The 22,909-nt window shown below is 35.5% G+C and overlaps 1 protein-coding gene across 8 annotated transcripts in view; it reads right to left on the bottom strand.

Moving 5' to 3' along the window:
- Window positions 1-4,744: 4,744 nt before the first annotated feature.
- The window catches only part of LOC133740335 (serine/threonine-protein kinase ATM), a 37,444-nt gene continuing 19,279 nt past the window's right edge, over window positions 4,745-22,909 (bottom strand). For 5 of the 8 annotated variants that reach the window (XM_062168272.1, XM_062168273.1, XM_062168275.1 and 2 more), the window contains 39 exons: window positions 22,081-22,152; window positions 21,904-21,973; window positions 20,729-20,846; window positions 20,459-20,582; window positions 19,608-19,745; window positions 19,006-19,116; window positions 18,795-18,842; window positions 18,600-18,704; window positions 18,262-18,348; window positions 17,409-17,723; window positions 17,155-17,270; window positions 16,991-17,057; window positions 16,836-16,910; window positions 16,411-16,533; window positions 16,015-16,179; window positions 14,758-14,856; window positions 14,468-14,619; window positions 14,171-14,372; window positions 14,041-14,088; window positions 13,855-13,938; window positions 13,493-13,576; window positions 13,193-13,273; window positions 12,578-12,667; window positions 12,442-12,504; window positions 10,325-10,465; window positions 10,157-10,213; window positions 9,946-10,005; window positions 9,642-9,736; window positions 9,433-9,541; window positions 8,620-8,709; window positions 8,126-8,205; window positions 7,922-8,000; window positions 7,259-7,305; window positions 7,087-7,186; window positions 6,607-6,738; window positions 6,369-6,503; window positions 6,216-6,281; window positions 5,560-5,703; window positions 4,745-5,115 (listed from right to left, as the gene is read on the bottom strand). In XM_062168272.1, coding sequence (XP_062024256.1) covers window positions 5,038-5,115; window positions 5,560-5,703; window positions 6,216-6,281; window positions 6,369-6,503; window positions 6,607-6,738; window positions 7,087-7,186; window positions 7,259-7,305; window positions 7,922-8,000; window positions 8,126-8,205; window positions 8,620-8,709; window positions 9,433-9,541; window positions 9,642-9,736; window positions 9,946-10,005; window positions 10,157-10,213; window positions 10,325-10,465; window positions 12,442-12,504; window positions 12,578-12,667; window positions 13,193-13,273; window positions 13,493-13,576; window positions 13,855-13,938; window positions 14,041-14,088; window positions 14,171-14,372; window positions 14,468-14,619; window positions 14,758-14,856; window positions 16,015-16,179; window positions 16,411-16,533; window positions 16,836-16,910; window positions 16,991-17,057; window positions 17,155-17,270; window positions 17,409-17,723; window positions 18,262-18,348; window positions 18,600-18,704; window positions 18,795-18,842; window positions 19,006-19,116; window positions 19,608-19,745; window positions 20,459-20,582; window positions 20,729-20,846; window positions 21,904-21,973; window positions 22,081-22,152 — 4,050 coding nt within the window. In that variant the 3' untranslated portion in view covers window positions 4,745-5,037. Of the gene's footprint in view, window positions 5,116-5,559; window positions 5,704-6,215; window positions 6,282-6,368; window positions 6,504-6,606; window positions 6,739-7,086; window positions 7,187-7,258; window positions 7,306-7,921; window positions 8,001-8,125; window positions 8,206-8,619; window positions 8,710-9,432; window positions 9,542-9,641; window positions 9,737-9,945; window positions 10,006-10,156; window positions 10,214-10,324; window positions 10,466-12,441; window positions 12,505-12,577; window positions 12,668-13,192; window positions 13,274-13,492; window positions 13,577-13,854; window positions 13,939-14,040; window positions 14,089-14,170; window positions 14,373-14,467; window positions 14,620-14,757; window positions 14,857-16,014; window positions 16,180-16,410; window positions 16,534-16,835; window positions 16,911-16,990; window positions 17,058-17,154; window positions 17,271-17,408; window positions 17,724-18,261; window positions 18,349-18,599; window positions 18,705-18,794; window positions 18,843-19,005; window positions 19,117-19,607; window positions 19,746-20,458; window positions 20,583-20,728; window positions 20,847-21,903; window positions 21,974-22,080; window positions 22,153-22,909 lie in introns of those variants that run through there. The other 3 variants (XM_062168274.1, XR_009861143.1, XR_009861144.1) reach the window with 3 other exon arrangements.

The following is a 22,909-nucleotide window of genomic DNA, read 5'->3' as shown; positions in this document are numbered from 1 at the left end:
TAGAAGCAAGAAGTTTGGAAAAACACTGTTCATAAACTCAAACTTGAGGCAAAGGGATCAAATTGTTTGAAATGAATTGAAAGCATCTAGGGCTTTGAAAAAGCACAAGAAATTTGAAGTTTTAGAAGCCATTTCACTAAAAAACAAACCAAATCAACGGAATTACAAGCAAGAAGTTTGGAAAAACATTCTCCATAAACTCAAACTTGAAGCAAAGTGATCAAATTGTTTGAAATGAATGGAAAGCATCTTGGGCTTTGAAAAGAACAAGAACAACGCATTTGAAGTTTTAGAAGCCATTTCACTAAAAAACAAACCAATTCAACGGAATTAGAAGCAAGAAGTTTGGAAAAACACTGTTCATAAACTCAAACTTGAGGCAAAGTGATCAAATTGTTTGAAATGAATGGAAAGCATCTAGGGCTTTGAAAAAGCACAAGAACAACGCATTTGAAGTTTTAGAAGCCATTTCACTAAAAAACAAACCAAATCAACGGAATTGGAAGCAAGAAGTTTGGAAAAAGATTGTTCATAAACTCAAACTTGAAGCAAAGTGATCAAATTGTTTCAAATGAATGGAAAGCATCTAGGGCTTTCAAAAATCACAAGAACGACGCATTTGAAGTTTTAGTAGCCATTTCACTAAAAAACCAAACCAAATCAACGGATTTAGAACCCAGAAGTTTGGAAAATCCCTGTTCATAAACTCAAACATGAAGCAAAGTGATCAAATTGTTTGAAATGAACTAGAACAACGCATTTAGATATTTTAGAAGCCAATTCACTAAAAGACAAACCAAATCAAGAGAATTAGAAGCCAGAAGATTGGAAAATCAAAACAAAGTGATCAAATTGTTTGAAATGAATGGAAAGCATCTAGGGCTTTGAAAAGCACTAGAACAACGCCTTTGAAGATTTTGAAGCAATTTCACTAAAAAACAAAAACCAAATCAACGGAATTGGAAGCAAGAAGTTTGGAAAAACACTGTTCATAAACTCAAACTTGAGGCAAAGTGATCAAATTGTTTTAAATGAATGGAAAGCATCTTGGGCTTTGAAAACAACAAGAACAACGCATTTGAAGATTTAGAAGCAATTTCACTAAAAAAAAAACCAAATCAACGGAATTAGAAGCAAGAAGTTTGGAAAAACACTGTTCATAAACTCAAACTTGAGGCAAAGTGATCAAATTGTTTTAAATGAATTGAAAGCATCTAGGGCTTTGAAAAAGCACAAGAACAACGCATTTGAAGTTTTAGAAGCCATTTCACTAAAAAACAAACCAAATCAACGGAATTACAAGCAAGAAGTTTGGAAAAACATTCTCCATAAACTTAAACTTGAAGCAAAGTGATCAAATTGTTTGAAATGGATGGAAAGCATCTTGGGCTTTGAAAAGAACAAGAACAACGCATTTGAAGTTTTAGAAGCCATTTCACAAAAAAACAAACCAAATCAACGGAATTAGAAGCAAGAAGTTTGGAAAAACACTGTTCATAAACTCAAACTTGAGGCAAAGTGATCAAATTGTTTGAAATGAATGGAAAGCATCTAGGGCTTTGAAAAAGCACAAGAACAACCAAACAATTTGATCACTTTGCCTCAAGTTTGAGTTTATGAACAGTGTTTTTCCAAACTTCTTGCTTCCAATTCCGTTGATTTGGTTTGTTTTTTAGTGAAATGGCTTCTAAAACTTCAAATGCGTTGTTCTTGTGCTTTTTCAAAGCCCTAGATGCTTTCCATTCATTTCAAACAATTTGATCACTTTGCCTCAAGTTTGAGTTTATGAACAGTCTTTTTCCAAACTTCTTGCTTCCAATTCCGTTGATTTGGTTTGTTTTTTAGTGAAATGGCTTCTAAAACTTCAAATGCGTCGTTCTTGTGATTTTTGAAAGCCCTAGATGCTTTCCATTCATTTGAAACAATTTGATCACTTTGCTTCAAGTTTGAGTTTATGAACAATCTTTTTCCAAACTTCTTGCTTCCAATTCCGTTGATTTGGTTTGTTTTTTAGTGAAATGGCTTCTAAAACTTCAAAGAAACAACCATATCCTATTTGAGGAGAATAGGTTCTGCACCAATATGCACTTGTTAAACCATCTCCAACAGATGGGTCTTTTGCCAGATGGACAGCTAACGTTTATTTTTGACCAACCAAATTATGTTCCAACCCATCTGTCTATTACACGTGTATTTGACATAAGAGCATCCTCTGTCAAATTTGACAGATTCTTCCCTTTCGGTCTTTTATTTTTTTATTGTTTCTTTCTCTCGCTCTCGCTCTCTCTCGATCTCTTTCTCTTTCACGTCTTTATTCCTCTGCTCTCACCCAAAACTTCAAGCTTCCTCTCCTCTCACCCAAAACTTCGAGCTTCCTCTCTTCAAGTTTCTTTTTTCTTCTTGAATATTAGGCACATGGATCAAAATGTTTCAGATTCATCTTCAGATGCTGCAAATGAGGAATTTTGGGATCTTGCCAATTCATCATCAGACGAAGAATTGATGAATCTGCAGATTACTGCTCTACAAGAGATGGGAAGAAGAAGACGATGGGGCTCAATTCCTGGTCTTGAGAATTGAGGGTGTACATCAATGAGAGGTGAAGGAGCTATTGCAGGTAAATCTTTGATTTTGATACTATGCATTGTATTGCAATTTCTAGTAATTTTTATTTTGATAGTTTTTCTGTGATCTTGCTTTGTTAGAATTGGACACTGCCGCTGGAGTTCGGTTAGATAGAAACGGGCTTGTGACCTCCTCATGGACAGGCAAGGAATAGAATGACTATGATCCCCATTTGGTGTTCGTATATACATTTATGGTGTTCTCAAGGGAGGTAAAAACTTTAGACCATAGTTGATTAGTTGATAGTATGAATAATGCATTTGCAGAAATGATATATGTTTGATTAGGAAGACTAGCCCATTCATGTATAATAATGGTAGTGAGCCCATTCATGTATAATAATGGTAGTGAAGACACTAGAATATATTGCATATATTGCAGAACTGATATATCTGCATATATTGCAAGACACTAGAATGAAGAAATGCTATGTTGACTGTTGAGAGCCAGTTTTTGTGATTGTTTGAAGTATTGAACAACTGAATATGATTTTGGGGACTAAATCTTATTAGAAAGATTGCAACTTTATAGCCTTATGCTTGTGTTTTTTGTTTTTGTTTTTACAGGCCTGTAACAGCCATGCCATTACATATGTTCCACATTATGACACCTTTGGTATGCTTGTTTTTTTATCTGGGATAAATTAGGCAGTGGTCTTAATTTGGTCTAAGTTTAATCTGTCAGATATCTTCTTCATAATCCCTCTTGTTTTGGATTTTCCAGGAGCTAAGGATGAAGCCGTGTTATGTAGTTTTTGTGGGTCTCTCAGCTGGTACTAAAGCTTGTTGAAGTTGACAAGGAAGGAGAAACTGCGAGTTAGGAAACTTGAGGCTGAGATGAAAATTCTTCAAGGTGATATATGAAGTGTGAGGTTGTTGGTTTGTTGGTTTCCATTTTAGTTTATATCAGTTTGAGGTTTTGTCCAGTGATCATGTATTTGACTGATTGCAAACCCTTTAAGAATGACTATGTTTCCTGCTATTTGACTGCTAGAACTATGCAGTTTCTGTTTCTGTTTTCAATCCATTTCAGTTTGTTGGTTTCCAGTGATGTATTTGACTGCTATCAAATTCAAGCTGATTCTGTTTCCTGCTATCTTGACTGCTAGTTTTCAAGCAGTTTCTGTTTCTGTTTCAGGCTATGTATTCCCCTCTCTCAAATTCTCATAATCTCAATTGCATCTCTTTAAATGGAACCATTCATTGTATGATCTTTGATTACAAGAAAAAAAAAAAAAAAAAAAAACATAAATAGAATTTTATATATTAAAGTAATATTCAAATTTGACATCTCCATTGGAGCTAAAAATAGTCAAATGTTGCTACATCAAATTTGCCATGTCATATGTCAAATTCAAATTTAACCAAAGTCAAATAACAAACCCATTAGAGATGCTCTTAATTGCATCAGCCTTGTCTTTATCATCTAGGGTAGAGTTACCCCACTTTCCACTACTAAAATCGATCAATCCATTAGAATCATCTGTGTGGCTATGATAGAGAAGTTGTAGCATTTACCTAAGTGTTCATGATTGACGATTTTCAGAGTGGCTTTGAAAGAGTGGGTTTGCCAAGTGGATTGACAATTTTCTGTGGCCGCTAACAGTTTATAATATCTGGATTTTTAGTACGGAATTTCGTCAAGCTGTTCTAAGCCTATTCTCATATCCAGGTTGGAAGGGAATACAAAAATTCTTATACTATCCAATTCTCGTGCTGTTCAAACTCCTCGTAAGATTAAATTTCTGGTCGAAGATATTCTGTGGCCTCTTTCTGCTGCAAACGGATTTTTTTTTTTTTTTTTTGGTTATAGAGGGGGCTAAAGAGGCCCCGAAAGAAGAACAAAACTAAATTAGCTAGCAGGACCATTAAAAGGTCTTACTCTAATAGCTCATCAAAATCTTCAAAAAAATAAAGCATTAGCAGCATGAACATGAGGAATATCAAATTCAATGACTACATAAGAGTAAAAAGCATGATCAAAGCTATTCTTCGCAAGGCAATCTGCCACCATATTGCATTTTGTATAGATGTGCTTGGGGAGAAAATGCTCTTCTTTTTTAGGTGATTTCCCCTTTTTGTATTAAAAACCCGCGCTACACATATTTGCTACTTTTCACTCGCTTTCTCAACAGAGTATTACAATTAAATAGCAGATTTCCCAGTTTTTCATCATCTATACATGGACTACCCTTTTTATGTACAGCTTAATCATACACTACAAGAACCGACACATTATACATTGACTGGTTGGGGCAACATTCAAGGAATGCATAAACTCACAAAATTTGACATTATACATTGACTGGTTGGGGCAACATTCGAGGAATGCATAAACTCACAAAATTTGACAAATTTAGAAGCCACCTGTATATGATTAGATGCTCTTGGGGGGAATAAGATGAAGGGTTCATCACAACCAAGCTCCCCATCCTGGAAATAGTTGACAAAGGCGCTCAGGGTCAATAGCATCTTGTATAAGTTGTTGCACCTACAAAAGTCAGATTTATCTTACATCAGATATCAGAGTTGTTGAACCTGGTTGCTTGAACTAGCACATCGTTTTCTAACCTAGGTGATTAATTCCACAATATTTATGTATGTCGTAACTTATTGGGCACACCTAGCGTGCATTTCAGGCACTGATTGAGATATTTTAGGATTATGAAAACATCTTGCCAAGGATGCTTCAGGAAATGATGTCAAAACCTAGTCCTCACCCCCAGAGTGTTGCGTGTGGTGGAATCAATTTCCAAGTAATATTTAGGTATAAAGATATATGGTAATGGTTAACACTGGCATTATCAACATGTTACACGCTGGTGATACTTATTGACTCAAAAAATACCTTCAAGCTTATTCATCATATAGCTACAAGAAATACAATAAATTCTAGATCTATAGGATAGATGTAGCTGTGGCACTTAAGAATTACCTGCCCATGGATGCTTCGCATTTCTCCTTCTTCATACCCATCTAATTTTTGTTTGACACGCATCAATGCACGTGCAGCATCCTTGTTACCTTCATATTCATCTTCTGAGTCACCTAAGCTTGTCTCCGATTCGTAATCCGTTTCCTTATCATGGAAAAGAAAATAATGCAATGTAAGGAGAGGAAAAAAAAAAAAAGTGCATGCTGCAGGAGATTTAACAGCTGCTACATGTGAAATATCAACGGACACTGATGCCTGGATAAAAAATTTTGATGGTGGCATAATCTATGTAATTTCTTTTTTCAAAATGGCCAACATGATCCTGACAGCTTTGCAGAACACCATCGCATATTGATAAAACATTTAGAATTCTGAGCTGGACATTGTTCACCTATGCTTATGTGTAATGATCGCTTAGGTGAAAGGTACACCAATCAGAAAATACATCACGACCAAAAACAGATAATTACAAAAACCTTCCTTTTGTTATGTGTCGTTTGAAGTTTAAGTTGCTAATAATGTTCCAACATGACAATACCGTTTTGTTCATACAGTTGAATTGAGCTGTCAATTAATTATATTCTCCACTTGATCCCATCAGATTGCATATGCATAACAACCAACAAAAAAAAAAACGACAATTACGTTTAGAATACCTTTTGACGCTGCAAAGCTTTCAGAGGTGATAGAGCCCATTTATAAAGGGGATCATGGATAAAAACCTGCATAGAAGTCCCATCCAATATCAAGAGGAGAGAGAAGCTGCAAGATTTATATTTAAATTTAAGAAACGGAGTCAAGTAACATACTTCAACGATGGTCAGTAGTGCTTCTTTATTTGTCCTCATAACAGAAAGAGTTTCCTCACAGCATCGCCTGAAAACCCCTTCTATTCCAGTGACACCCATACCATCAATGATGTCCCTTGTAAGTCGGAATGGAACCTATAAAAGTTTGTTAACATCAGAACACAAAGTTACCAAAAGTCACTAACCTAAGCAAAGAAGATTATCACGGGATACAAGTTACAAACTGAACAATACAAACCCGCTCTGGTGTCTTAAGCATCAACCCTTGTTCGAAGGCAACTCCAAGATCTATATGAACAACTTCTGCAGTAGTTTGATCAATTAAGATATTCATAGCATGTCGATCCCCAAGGCCGACAATATAACCAACCTGCATATAGAGGAAATTTGCCACTATTATAATAAGTTGATAATTTGAAAATAAGAACTCATTCTGAGAGATCATTTCTTAGTGAAAGGATTGGAAAATTATTTAACACCTCTGACAGAGGAGGGGACTTGTACATTATATGAATGTTAAGTTCTACAACTACAATTAAATTAATTACTAGAGGAGCTTCATGTAGTATGTTGGACAGTGTCAAGTACCGAACTCAATATTCAATCCAATATATTCTTGGAACAAGAAAATGTAAGTTTTGAAGTTGTAACTATTGGGTTTTTATATATAGTTAACAGACCATGTCTAATGTGACAGCTTTGAGTATATACAACACACCATTGAACTTGCAGCAACACTTCGGGTGTATGCAAGCCTCTTTTCAAACCAGTCAGCTGGTTGTAAGAATCTCTCCAAGAAAAAGTGATGCATAACAGGTCTGCATAAGGTGTGTAGGTCAAATTAGGAGACAAATCAAGTTATTATAGGTGTTTTCCACCCAAAGAAATACCTGAACTTGCCACAAACTTCCTGGAATGCCTTGCGCTTGTCCTTTCCCTATCAAAGATCAGGGCACTTTATATGAGTTTGTGTAAGAGAAAACACATGCTTTTGGACAATTCCAAAAGCATATGGGAGGACCATCCATTATCTTTGCTATAAATTCCATCTCCAAGACAGCTATTAAGTATATAATGTTGGAGCTATAATTAAACATTAGTGACCGTAAGTAAAATCTAATGACTTAGAGTACTAAATCATGAGAACAGCAGCCACATGAGACTAGTCAGTTGTCAGTGCATGTCCAAATACAGAGAATATAAAGCCCATTAACAGAAACATAGTAAAGAAAAATTATAGTATCAGGGCAATTCAAAAAACTATATACAATAGAAACACTATCTAAGGGCACCCATCCTAGTTTCTTACAATAAGGTGTTCCCATTGCGACCGCGAGTGAAATCTAATGGTTTGAAGTAGCTAGTCCAGTAAATCATGAGAACAGGCCAGTGCATGTCCAAAATACAAAGAATAAAGCCCGGTAACAGAAACATAGTAACTTTGCCACCAAAAAAAAAAAAAAATTAATAATAATAATAAACTATCTTAGGGCACCCCATCCTAGTATATCTTACAATAAGGAGTTCAAATTGTCTTAAGCAACGGAACTTACATTTGCCATGTGTTCTCGGCATTTGGGAAATGACCAGTCCCCTATTCCATAGCGACCATGTGCACCTCCATTTCTCATGCTGAAATTTTCAAAAGAACAAAAAAAAATGAGACAATGATATTATTTATTTTTTTTCCCGATCTGACAACAATCATATTATTTAGTCATTAGAAATCACAGGTGATTCAAAGTTGGTGACTTTACCTTCCTATAAGGTATTCACCAAGAGGAAGAGTGCCATTAACCCATTCAAGGACCCCGGCACTTGGAGTAAATGGAACTACCTATCTCATGAACAGCATTGTTGAATTACAATCATCGTAAAAGAACAAAACACTAAGTATCAGGAAAATAATCTTCCAACAATGTACATCCAGTTCAAATCAATTATTCAATTTTAAACCCAGAAGATATCATTTATTACAATATCCTGTTTGCAGCAGAGTCGAAGGTGCCCTAATAGTCTTAATAGCATGAAAACTTAAGCAGAACTGATACAGACCAGATAAAATGCATGGAATATCTCTCAATGGTAATTTGAAGTCGGAAAAGGTTTCAAAATGTTACAAGGAAATAATCAAGAAAAAGAATTCCACACAGCACTAGAATCATAACCCAAGAGATAATTATGTCCAACTCTTCTTTTCACAGACTAAAATCCAAATTCTGCCAACAATGATGTGATCCTGAAGATATACCTTGTACGTGCGTACTCCTAATCTTCTTTTCCATGTATCCCGGTGATTTCGTAAAAAGGTGTTGACCAAGGCAAAAAATTGTTCCATTACCTGTAGGATAAAAAGAATTTTACATATGTGAGGAAAATATACAAGCATGTGTTTATGAAACTCCAAGGAAGAAAAGATATGCCCAAAGTGAGCCAAGTTAAAGTAATAAAATTGTAGAGTATTAATAAAGGTCCATGTAACCAGTAACTAGCAGCATAACTTGTAAAGAATAAGAGTAAGGCTATGGTATGTTAACATTTCTAAAACACATCCTATTTTATGTAATATTTACCATTTTGAGGACTCATGTTACCAATTGGACAACTCATGAGGTAACTAAAGGAAAGTCCTCGCTAAGGTAAATAAAGTTCCTCATTAGAGTAAAGTAGATTTCATCTGAGTAATTGAGTCTTAAAAGTGGTAATTGTATGGATGTCAGACGTTAACGTATTGTAAAATTTGTCAAAGAATAAAACTAAGAATTATAATAGATTGCATGAAAGTAGAGTTGACCAAGGAGGGTAATATATTTCTCTGTATCTGTTTTCGATGCAAATGTCCAAAATATGTATTTTAATTCGCAGTTTGAAAGTAGGAGTTGACATTTGGGAATGTCAGGAATTTATACCGAAATCACCATGTCCTCTTGAGAAAACTTTACATATTAATCTCTTCGAAGCCAAGGCTTCTATACAATACAGGAAATCAATGCAGGCAGGCATACGCACCTAATGCGCACACACACACCCACCCTGAGGTTAAAAAAGGAGTTGAAATTCTTACAGCATCTTGTCTTAGATCATCGTTTCCAGATTTTGCCAGCTGTCTGTATCTGCAACCATCCGAACCTAAGCATTCGACCACCTTGGGAGCATTTATACCATTCATAACCCTGCATATACACCAATATATATCAGGAGTAAAAAAACACATAAATAAATAACACAAAAACATAAATTGTCATGGAATTGTCTAAAATTGCAAAGACATACGTAACTGATTCTGCTAATCCCTTGAAGTATGGGAAAGAGCCTTCATCATATTGACAACTTTGGTCAATGGGAAAGGTAGCTGTCACAACTGGCACCTGAAGTTTCATCATAAGTGAAAAATTTTAATCATTTAGTAAATTATAATAAGAAAGAAATTTTACAAGCTTGATGAGCCAACTTGGTCCAAAAACCAAGTAAAATGTTAAATCACCTAATCAGCCTATGCAAGTTAAAGTATCAATTACTAAATTGAGTAAGCATAGTCAGCATAATATTAAATCAAGTTTGCTAGTGCTTTACTTACAAGTTCCAGCTGTTTAAGATTACGCAACTCTCTTGGTAGCAATAGCTTTCTATTGGTATCCTGTTGACACAATCTAGTTAGATGGTGACAAAATTGTGCTACAGATGTTCATCACAGAATAAAACAAAGTTATTGGGACTAAGATCATCATGATTAAGAACAATAATGAAATATAATAAAAGAAAAACTTAACTTGATGCCATTGACTAACCTCTCTTTTTGTTTCTAGTTCTGCAAGTTTGATATAGATCTCCACCATTTGTTTCATCTAGTACAATATGTCATATGCACAAATTATATTTATCCATTTTGTGCATATAGATAAAACAAAACAAAAAATCAACAAAAACAGCTTAATCTGGAAAAAGATGGAAAATACTTGATTTATTATAGATCCATGATACGAGGTTAACTCTCGTAAAAGATTCTCTGCTGCAAGCTTTTTATCCATGTCTACCACAAATGAATTCTTACTTCTCTGCTTGTCCTTGATACGGTCACCATTTGCAAGTGCTAGAAGCTGGTGCAAGAACAGATGGGATGGTAATATATTAAAAAGATTCTAACAAATTATCAAAAAGGCAATTTCTGGTGGTCTGTTCACCCAAATGACCATTCACTTTTTTTACTTTGTCAATCAAAAGACCATTTTCGGCAAAACGATGATTTGGGTTTGTTTGGGCTTGTGTTTGTCTTTGTGTTTGTGAGGGTGTGGACTTCATGGAAAATTAATGTATCTGGCTTGAAAGAAGTTGAAAAAAAAGAGATATTTGGCTTTGAGGTAGTAATTTATGAAAATTGATCAGGCAAAGACACCACAACAATGTCATTACTCAATAGCTCTTTGCAAAAAAATAGTTTTAAAAAGAAATAAAAATAAAAATATACAAGGCCCATTATAGTATTGGGTTCATGTTTTGGCCATTTTGCCAATTGATTGTTTATCCTAAAATATTATAACATAAAACAATTGCAGAAAACCACATTGGCAAAGAGTAAAATTTAAGGACCAATTGCAGAAAATATCATGGATTTTCCCTGGTTTTTTCTCTGGAAGTTACCAATACCTCCTAAACTGAAATATTTCTTTTGGCTGGTCTGCCATGGTAAACTCCTCACCAATGTTGAAAGAGTTAAAAGAAGAATTGCTACTAATTGTTATTGTCCTGTTTGCCATGACCAACCTGAGACAATTTTACATTTGCTTAGAGATTGCCCTGTTGCCCAGATGATTTGGAACAGTATTATATGCTTGGATTCTATTTCTAGGACTATGCAGCTTGATTGGTATGGGTGGTTCTTTGCTAATTCTCAATGTAGGAAAATCTGTTATGGTAATCTTCAATGGTGTTCAATATTTGTGTATACATGTTGGCACATATGGAAGTGGAGGAATAAAATGGTGTTTGATGAGGGGTTTCACTATCCTTTTAATCCTGGGAAAGTTGTTATAGACTCTGCTAGGGAATGGAAATCTGCTAACTCTTTCAAGCCTCAACAGTCCAGTAAATCTTCTGTTAGTTTGTCTTGGAAGAAACCCCCTGAGCATTACTTTAAATTAAATGTTGATGGTGCTAGAAATCTTAATGGGAAAATTGGTGCTGGTGGTGTCTTGAGAGATTTCACTGGTGCTTGGATTTCTGGGTTTTATGCTAACCTTGGTTGTGGTTCTGTCCTTCAAGCGGAAGCTTGGGGATTACTTTTAGGACTACAAATGGCTCTCTCTCATCATTGCCATCATCTTCTAGTGGAAAGTGATTCTGATGTGTTAGTTTCCCTAGTTCAGCAAGGTGTGGATGATTTGCACCCCTTAAAGACTATTATTGATTGTTGCCAAGCTCTCCAAAGACAATTGCACATCTATGATCTTAAGCATGTCTATCGTGAAGTAAATCAGGTTGCCGACATTCTCTCCAAAGTTGGTTTGGATGCAGAGATTGGAGCTCAATTCATGGAGCAACCCCCTCCACAAGTTATTTCTAGCTTGCTTGATGACTTGTGTGAAAGTCCTAGAATTAGGATTATAAATTCTGAGATGTAATTTTTTTCTTTGCTTTTGTTGGGCCTTTTGGTCCCCATATATCCAAAAAAAAAAAAAAAAAAAAGAGTAAAATTTAAACGAAACATGGTGATGGCAAGGAGAAGTAAGGTATTTGTGTTTCATTTTAATAGAAACATGATAATGGCCAGTAGCAGTCTTATGAAACCCTAGTTCGCAGTTCAGTAATTAACAAAACATCCCACATGGGAAAAATGGGACTTTGCCTATGGGTTTATAAGGATTTGGGCCACTCCATCCATTGCCAATTGGTTTTGGATGTGAACCCCAGATTACTTTATCATGGTATCAGAGCGGGTTACCCACGTGTGCATGCCTCACGGCCACACGGGCTCCACGTCACCCAAAGTTGTCCACGTGTATGGCTTGAAAAATTCGCCACACGTGCGGATGTGATTTCAAATTTTTTAAAAGCCAATAGAATACAACTTGAATACCTGAAATATAGTATGGTACGGGTGGTCGATAGCCATTTTCTTCACAAGAGAAACCAAAGCAAACTGCACATCCAAAAATGATGATCAACATAAATTCCAATTTATTTAGAAGCTAAAGTATGACCTCAATTTGAACCTGGAAATTATGAAAACCCTGGCTATCCTTTAAGCTACCCATTCTCGAAGCAATTTGATACACCAAAGGGATGAATTTGTAAGACTGAACCTGTAAACATTAGATTAAATGTTAAAACTGAAAGGACCAATTCTTATTGGTGACACGAGCAACACACACACACACACAACATGCGCAAATTTTGGCCACCAACGCGCTCGTGCACACATGTACGAGCAAATTTCGGCCACCAACGCATTTAATTCAATGATCAGAAATTCAAGCCATTTATTCTTTAGGTTCCTATGCAAGCAAAATCGACAACTATTTGGCCATCTAAAATATGCAACCAAATACATTCTATCAGATAAGACCGGAACTGGAGTGATAGTAATCACATGGCTAAACAGTTTCCCATTTAGCCCCTTTTTTCACTGGACTTGGTGCTTGCGGAGAAAACTAGAGAACAAATGGTTGTGATCGTTAAATTGATGCCGGATATATGAGACTTAACCAAAAAAAAGAAAAAAATTCATCTGCAGACTCTAATATACATATTTGGCATTTAAGAGGATGAAATTCAACTCCAAAAAATGCAAATATTGATTAACAATATTATACTCGATTTCTGTGTACCTCGGTGATTGTGGTAAGCATGCTATCTACGACACTTTTTCTAGAGGAGAGAGAGAACCACAGTGAAACTAGTCGAAAAACCTGAAAGCACATAGGTTAGTTCCACCAATAAACTTGACCTATCAGGTAAAAATATCGAAGAAAAAAAGTCAGCTCATTCTTAAAATGTGAATTAAGAAAACAAAGGTTTTCAAACATCATGCAACATAATCAGAGGCATTAAAAAACTTCACCCTTCATGATTACAGATTATGTATGTCCTGCTTTATTGAACATAGATGTTGACATTGAGTAGCATACCACTCTTACATCATACTTGTCACCAACAACCAAACAATGTTTATATCCATCCAATGCTAGGCTAAGAAAATTGTCCCTGTCATCCTGAAAAGTTTAAGAAGATAAATGTAGTGGTTAGAATTAGATCAAAACAAAGGTTTAATTCTATTCCAGAAGATAAAATGAAATTTTGAACTCTAGGGTCCAATAGAAAAAGTTTGTTACTTACTAACTCATTTGAAGGCTTCATAAATGAAACTAATAAGTTAGATCCAAACTACCACCTATATTTGACTGTGTTCAACATTGTGCCCCCACCACAAAGTGGTAAGGGCACAATTACCAAATTCCCAACACAAGCACAACCAATGTATAAAAACTACCTGAAGCTTTTCGGCCTCCTCCTTGTCCATTGCTAGCTGCTTTTGCAACTCTTGAATTTTGATAGAGTAATCGGTCTTCTCCCCCTGAAAGTGTAGATGGGGAAAAAATTATAAAAAATCCATGGAAAAGCATCTTGGCAGGTTATAGCCCAAAAGCCAAGGAAACTATAAGTGGTTGGAATTTACCTTTGTGGAACATTTTAGCCGTCTAATGAGTGCTTCCAACTCTGTTGTCTGTGAAGTCAACATGAACAAAAATATTCCTTATAAACACTAAATATGATTTCAGTTCTTGTTCGAGATTATTCTCCAGTACCTTGTGTTTCCTCAGACGCATGGCTGCTTGCCACTCACTGGAGGAAAGTCTTTCCTCATAACTCCTAAACAGAGCATCTGCATAGTGTGCAAGATGAAAATGAGTTTGGCTTTGTCTATCTCTCGACCTCTTGTCTGTAGCCTTCTGATCCACAACAAGTGAAACAGCAGGTTTCAAATACTTCTCCAAAATAGTTCTTGAGCTGAATTTCCATTATCAGACAGTATAAAAAAATATATATTAGTATATAATCTTTAAAAATCCAAATCACATCAAAACATGGGTTTTGTCAATAACTTGCTAGATCTAGTCTCTGCCAGCCACTTCCCAACCAAGCGATGTACATCTGAAGACTCTTCATTCGACAGGGAATATTCTGCCACATACTTTGCAAGGCTGATAGCCATCTCATGTTGACCTTGGCTACGCAAAAGCTTTGCTTCTTCAAGCTGACAACATAGAACATTAGAAAATTTACTATATTGCTATTTCCAACTTTTGAAAAAGAAGTACTGAATATTTGGATTCTCTAGCATAGGATTTTAAAAGTAATTAAAACAGGGGGTAAAATATATTATACTCCGTACCCTTCCAAGCCAATACAGGGATGACTGTTGCTCCCCCGATTCAACACAAAGGAACTTAAACTCATGCAAGGCTGCAGCTGCTTGAGAAAATCTAGATCCCTGTAAAATAAAGAACAAGGAAATGGGTTAATTAATGGGTTTGAATCCCAAAGAAAGTAAGAAGGACTTCAATGTCTCCAGCATTTAGGATACCATTTTCTATTATTTGTTATGACATTAGGGAGTAACTGTGGAGTAGATAATAATACAGGATGGAAGTTGCTGATTTGGTAAAGTAACATGTAAGAGTTGTAGTTTTGTTTTTGTTTTGATGGTATATGTATGAGGATGAAGGTAGACCTCTTGTCCTGTGAGCTTTTACAATGAATATATCAAAATCAGATATTAATGTTTGTTTCTCATAACAGTGTCTGTGCGGAAGAATAGTGCAACCCATGACGGACTCCTAGATCATTATGGATTTGGGACCTAATTCATTTCATTATTAGGGCTCATGTTCATGAGGGTTTCCTGATTCCATAGGATTAGTACAAGACTTGAAAAACAAAATTTTCTACGCCTAACGCTAAACTAAGTAACCTTGATTCCAATAAGGAATAATTATTAGGGCTCATGTTCATGAGGGTTTCCTGATTCCATAGGATTCGTACAAGACTTGAAAAGCAAAATTTTCTACGCCTAACGCTAAACTAAGTAAAGTTGATTCCAATAAGGAATAATTATTCCTAATCCTAATTACTGTAAGAATATTGTTTTCCCTATATAAAGGGATACAGGGCTCTTTGCATTGGCAGACAGCACAAGTGTCAAGCAAGAGGGAATTCAACTCTAAGGAGAAGAATACAGTGGCACTGGCAAGGTTACCACTCCCAAGGGAGAGTGAGGGAATACCACTCAAGGTTTGAGCGAAGGTAATTTGAAAGAGGAAACAAGGAAATACTGCTATTGTTTAAATGTGGAGAGAGAGCAAAGATTGTATTCAATTGCAGAGATAGAGTCCTTGTTTTCTTATTCTAGTTTTTTCATCAAGTCCAGTGCTACAGGCTTTGGTAAGATTGTGTACCCATTATACATAAAGTGGAAAGCAGACTGTAGCTTCCCTGTGGACGTTGGCAATTTGCCTCACAACATTATTTTTACTTTTGGTGTTCTTTTGTTCTATATCTCTGTGTGATTCTCTTGGGTTGCTGTTTTTTAGATTTCCCATTGGACCCATTGTAATAGATGGCAAAAAAAAAAAAAAAATGCTAATAATACCTTACGGAGAGTACACGTGGATTGCAGGAGATGTTGCACCATAGAGTCCTTACAATTTAAGACTTGAAGAAGAACTCGCCTGAATGCTATAAAAGGCTCTAATAAACTCATGTGTAACTGTGTTCGCTCCAAAATGGAGCTCCAATCCACGCTCAGCCAGGATAACTGATTAAAGTATAAAGGTTATGTCAGGCAAAAAGAAATTAGTGTTCTTTTTATGATTGGATAGGTTTGAACCAACAAAAGTGACCAATAGCTAGTTGTGCATCCCTTGAGACATTTATTTCATTTTCTTTTTCAACAGATAATTTAATAACATATCATAGCTACTTGTACTCATCATCCCCCATCAAATCAAAGGATCTATTCAATTTCTTCCTTCCCTCATCATAATACCTGATCCACGGTAGGGATTAGAGGTTCTGAATTCACTTCTTCCATCTGTGGATAGAAGTTCATACTCTCAGATGGAAATGATCTCCAACGTAAATCCCACGCCTTGCCAAGATGATAGAGGATCTGCCAAAGGATACAAAGTACTTTTTATTTTTATATTTTTGGAAGTGAGGTTCTCTGTTTTGGTTTTCATAGCATTTCAATGTGTACCCAATATATAATAGATCAACAACTTAACTCACTAAAAATAGACAACATCGGGCAGGAGATGAGATATCCGAAGGAAGCTATAATAGGTGACACAAAAGAAAACTCTTCCCATAGCTTCTATTCTCTACATGTTTTGCAACTATGGGGACTTGCTAAAAAGAAGGCTAACTATCCAAACAGAGAACCCGATATATGCTTAGAAAGATGAAGCATACCTGTAGTTTAATTATTGCTGAATATATATGTTCAGTACTTTCTTCACTTGCACGAGAAACAGACCACACAAGCTCCTAACATACATGAAACATGACATAATTAATATTATCACAAGTCAAGCTCGTAGCAAAGACTAAAGGGAGCCTCACATTACCTGCTTTGAATCTTTCAGCTTTTCATGAAATTCACTGAAATTCCCCTCTTTTAGTGCCCTCAAACAACTGATTATTCAACAAGCAGAACCAAAATTTGGTTTAGAACTTAAACAACAAATAAATGTTTTTTTTCCCAATTTTTCTTGCATGTCATGAATATCACCTATGCAAATTTTCATTAAAATGATTGGCTTTGATGTGCAGAGTTGATGAAATAGAATTATCTCCAGCATAGAGTAACGAGAAATCCCAGTTTGCTGCACGCCAAGCAGCCTCATACTGCAAATAGCAAGAAAAATTCCTAATCAGGATTCAGGAAGTGAAATACATTGTTCATCACGCATTTTAAGTATTAAGACTGCTTCCACACACACACATGCACAAAAACACACGAAAGAAAAGGTTCAGATCAGAAACCTGCAATTCGGTAAACTCCAGATCATGATGAAACTGTCCTTTTCTAGATGTCAATCCTTGACAATAAAAGTCCAGGACATGCATACAACCAGTTTGCTGCAAAGATCTGATCAGACCTTTATATGGTTTCCTCTGCCTCATTGGATCATCCAGTGTGGAATTGGATAAATTATCAGGTTGAGTCTGTTCCAGTGACAAACTCCTGGAACCAAAATCCATTGGTACCAAAGCAGCTGAACGCACTTGCAAATCATAATATTCAAGGGCCTTGCTCCAGTTTCCCTCATGTTCGAAGGTAATGATTTGAGAGGTTAACTTTCAGAATCACAACAAAACCGGAAACAAAGTACACTAGTGTAAGAATATAGTTATGTCCTAAATGTGAGCTGGAAACAAAAAGAATAAATAAATAACTAATAAAAAATAAAAATAAAAAATAAAGAAATGGGTGATATGCATTAGCACACTACCATGTAAGGTATTTATTTACAAATTTGTCTAATCTTGCTGTTTCCTGATTGAGAATAATTTGCCATTCTAATGGCCATAGAGTTATCCTCCACGCTAAAATTAAATACCTGCACTGTGATTCTAATCTGTCTGCTAACTTGCATACTGTATGCAGCTATAATTACTTTTATAGATCATGATGGACTGCATTTCTTAGGTTCTATTTAACCAAGCATTATGGTAGATTATATTGCAAGAAGTTAGATTGGATAACTTCAACTACCACATTTAAAGCATCTATCTCTGAATCATATTAATTTAAATGACCAAAGTCATAGTGTAAGCATCTATGGAGGGAATAATGAATCAACACACTAAAACGAAACCAAATATATAGACTAACCTTGTGTGACTGGATAATCCCGTATAAGCTGTCAGGTTCATTGATCTGGGTAGCTGCTGCAACAAGTATTTCAATGTGGCGTGGCAACTGAAAAGCAGATGTAGAAGAAAAAGGAAAAAGAAAGATAAAAAACCGGCAGTTAAAAGAACCACTATATTAAACAGAGCTGATATAAAATCACAAGAAGAAAAAATAATTTTTCACATATGGATGGAGATGGACCATACAGCCTGACCATACTAAACTATACCATATCATCTCGCTAAAAAGAAAGTACCATAAAGGTACACCACATCATTGCAACCAATTTGATTTCCTAGCAATAGAACAAAACTAACCATTTCGATGTGGGAGAAATCAGGGCTACCCAGTGTCAGGCTATTGAAATGTTCTTCACACCAATGTTCCACATACATCATGGCAGTAAAGTATGAGCCACAAACCTACGAAGAATAAACATTCTTGTCAAACAAAACAAGGTCATGAGAACTTATCAGACAAAAGAACTGAAGTATGAAACGTATGGAACTCACAACTGCTGACTTAGCAACAACAAGATAATCAATAGAAAGCCAATAAACCTGCGAACAAATACTAATTATCAGGAAAATAACTATGAAGGAAAAAAAAATGATGCATATTGAAACAGAGTTACGAAATTCTTAAAACTAATTTGAAAGAGTAAAGCAAATCTTCAGTATATAGCAGTATGTTTGTGAACATCATGCAGGAAAAATATGATACCTTGTCCCATAATGGCGTTGACATTGCCATTGCACTATACATAGAAGCAGATTCTCTAGCCTTTACAGAGGTGGAGCGAGATTTAGAGCTGTAACTAGAAGGCTTAGCACTCTGGAAAACCAAAAAGTAATAATAAGACTAGTAGAAACTATACGAGCTTTTTTTGTGAACATAAATTAGGATGGAACAAAATCAAAAGAACCAGTAGACTTGGGCAGCCAATTTGCATCAAAAAATAAATGAGATGTACACTAAATTGAGACATGTCTGACCACAGATACAGAATTCACAGAAAGAGAAAGCAGCAATGCCAAAGACATTACCAAATATAAATTTTAAGTGAACTTAAACTCAAATCTTAGTTATGATTCTATTTTAAGGTTTTCCTTGAAAATTATCTCCATTGTATTCTCTCCATACATCTTCCCACCCAAAAGAAAATTAAGACCGTAATTTCTCTTCTTTTTTTTTTTTTTCTTTTTCATTTCTTCTGTTATTTACAAGATTTTAGTAAAGAGGTAGATAACTGAGACAGATATATGAAAACTTAAATAGAATCATCAGAAGCAAGTAAGCGACTATAAAGTAACCTATATAGTCACCTTGGAGCTTTCTTGCTTTAATGGCAACAAAGAAGATCTTTCCATCACATGACACAATCGAAGTTCATTGAGGGCATTCAACCATACTTGAATTGATTTGATTAACTTATTAGAGTCTGTAAATACATGTTCCTGCACCTGCACATATAATATAGACAATAGTCAAACTATATGCAAAGCAAGGAGGCCTAATAGACTGGAAACGGACATGCAAAGCTTTAAATAGCTAGTAGTGCTGATAGCCTAATACTAACCGAATATGATTAAACTATTATATACGAACCAACTCATGTTATTTTAACGTGTTGTTCTCTGAATTATACAACAAATGAAACATAATAGGAAGGGGTAAACAGCGGTAGGCATTCTTTACTTAGAGCAAGCACATCATTGCGTTGGATCTACTGCTCGTCCATTGTAGTTGTACTTTCTACGTTCATTCTTAGTAAAATATGTTTTCTTATCCAAAAAATGAAAGAAGAATAATAGTATAAAAAAATTAGTAGCCAATGCACTGCCTATTCAATATCTGAGAATCGTCGCGCACTGTGAACACGTCCGAAATAACATCAAGTTTCTTGCAATCTAAAATTCACCTCATATACAGGAAATTGAAACTTTGACACATCACAATGCTTGCTTGAAAACATTTTTCTATGAAGATAGTCTCTTTCAGTTACCAATCACCCTACAATGACAACCTTCCAAAGATGAAGCACCAAGAAGTCAACTAAATGACCCGGTTGGCTTTATTGTGCAGATGGCAGGGGAAAGGGAATGTGAATCTCAATATGAAGAAGGACGACTATAAATGCAACTGTAAATTGACAAAAATGAGTTAAAGATACAACCTGCAAAGAGATCAACTTGTAGAGATTAACATCCATATCCTTCTTTCCAGCAAGATTGACAATAATACTTGCCAATAAAAGCTCAGCAACTTCAGCTTTCATCAACACAATATCCTGACATAATCTGAAAGGACCCAGATAAGATAAGGGGGAAAAGAGTCGATCAAACAAACTTGATTAACCAAAAGGTGATCATTTTAGCTCCAAAGGCAACATATGTAATTGCAAATCAAAGAATTCCTAAATAATCTAGAAAATCAATGATTGTACCTCAGAATAACATCACTGCATAAGCCAATCAGTGAGCAGACAAGTGGACAAATCCATGCATCAAAAGTTTTACCATGTGTTACCCATACAGTAGAGTTCTCGAGTGGAATTGCTTCAGCTGAAAAGGAATTTAAAAGAACTATTACAAGTTGCAAACATCATTAGTGAAAACCTAACACAATCACAAATAAACCTATGTTAAAAAAATATGAAAAAATATAAACAAACAAAAAACAAAAATCATATCACAGATAAACCAAAATAAAGGTTTTGACATATTATATAAAAAAGACCAATTAAAGGTGTAAAACTGAACGATAAAGCTTTGGATGTAACCATCACAATCTGCAGAGTGCTTCTTCTACTGTTACTGTGGCCTCTTCTTGTTGAAAAGTAAATCCTTTCCATGTTAAAAAGAAACATAATTTCAATGAAGTCATTAAATGGATTCCTGCTGATCCTAGTGTAATGAACATAAATTATGATGGTCCTGTTCGCAAAAATCTTTCTGCAGCAGCTGGCTTTGTGATTAGAAATTCTAATGGTAACCCCTTGGTGGCATTTGCAAAGAATGTTGATAAAGCTTCTGTTTTAGTGGCTGAGGGCCTGGCCCTTCGGGAAGGTATTCAACAAGCTATGGTTCGTGGCTATTCAAGCATCCAGGTGGAAAGTGCAAGATTTAGGGAGTAGTTCAGGTGCCTTGGAGAATCAAATTTCTAGTGCAAGATATCAAATGGCTAGCTCAACATTTTGTTCAGGTCAACTTTCAACATGTCTTAAGGGAGGCTAATTTCTTGTCGGAAGCTGTGGCAAAAGCAGATCAGAATCTCAAACTGGCATTGCGGGAGGACTCTTCTTTTGTCAGCTGCAAATGCTCTTTGGTTTGATTAGTTAGGAAGTGGTTGTTGAAGGGGTTTCTGTTTGTAGATTGTTTGTTTTCTTTCTTTCTGTATCGACAAAAAAAATAAAAGAGAGAAACCAGAAGTGCATGCTTGCAGGGCTTGGATCTACAAAGGCACATAAACCAGAAAGCAGCCAACAAAAATTAAAAATAAAATAAAATAAAATAAAGGAAGTACCACTACAACCAACTTTACTGTTCAAATAACATACACCACTCTTCACATCTAGACAATTTGAAACGTCACTTTAAACCGAAAGAAGCTCCTACTTACCTTTAAACTTAATTTCCAAATCCAAAAGGAGCTTTTCAACCAGCTCAATATTGACTCCCTTGGAGTGAACCTACAAGATAGGCAGAAAAATTACATGATTCCACTGTGGAAACATATAAATGGCAGAACCAATGAAATATTATTAAAGGCTTTGACCCTTTTGAGAAGCGTAGTTACCTCAATAAGAGACCTCTCATAAGAATCAAATGACAACAGAGTATTTTGCCCCCTTTGAGTTGAAAGAATTCCCTGTCCAGTGGAACTATTATTATCAGACATAATCTATCAGATTATACTAAGAAAAGCCCGAAAATGCAAAAGAGCAAACAATAGATTTAAATCTTCATCATTACAATATGAACTTCGATATCAATGACTACTGCATGCTTTACTCGTTTTTCTTTTTCTCTTTTTTAAAAAGAAACAGCTTTTTACTGGAAAAAAGAAAAAAAAAAGTAAACAACAATAAATATACAAAGAACCAGAAGAGATTCCAAAGAAAACAGCCAAAGAAGACGGCTACAGCAACCAAATAGCTCAACTCCCACTAAACTCCTTGCCAATCTAACATATAAACTCCCCAGATACCGCCCATAAATATACCCATAAGTTTAAATAAAAATACAGTTTTCAAATAATAAGCAATAAATTACTTAGTTTATGCTCAACTGGTGGAGATGTACACAACAGTACCAACATACGATAGTTAACTTTATGGACAGTAATATTTCATGCATTCAAATCAGTTATTCTGTCCTGGAGTCAACTAGGATTTCTTATTTCTATATCTTTTGAAAAGTGATGCCTCTTCCTGACATTAAACCACACCACATTACCATATGGGCTCTGTCCTTCACTCTAATGAACAAGTTATTCAACTATGTTCACTAGTCAATACCTTCCCCAGTCTTCAAAATTACATACATTAAGCTAAACTTATTACTCTTGTTAACAATCCCTAATAAATCACTATACGTATCAACAAGGAATCAACCACAGTTACTTT

This window comes from Rosa rugosa, chromosome 3 (genome assembly GCF_958449725.1).
Source record: "Rosa rugosa chromosome 3, drRosRugo1.1, whole genome shotgun sequence".
Lineage (NCBI taxonomy): Eukaryota > Viridiplantae > Streptophyta > Magnoliopsida > Rosales > Rosaceae > Rosa > Rosa rugosa.
The sequence above is the reverse complement of the archived record's forward strand: the minus strand, read 5'-3'. Positions and strand labels throughout refer to the sequence as shown.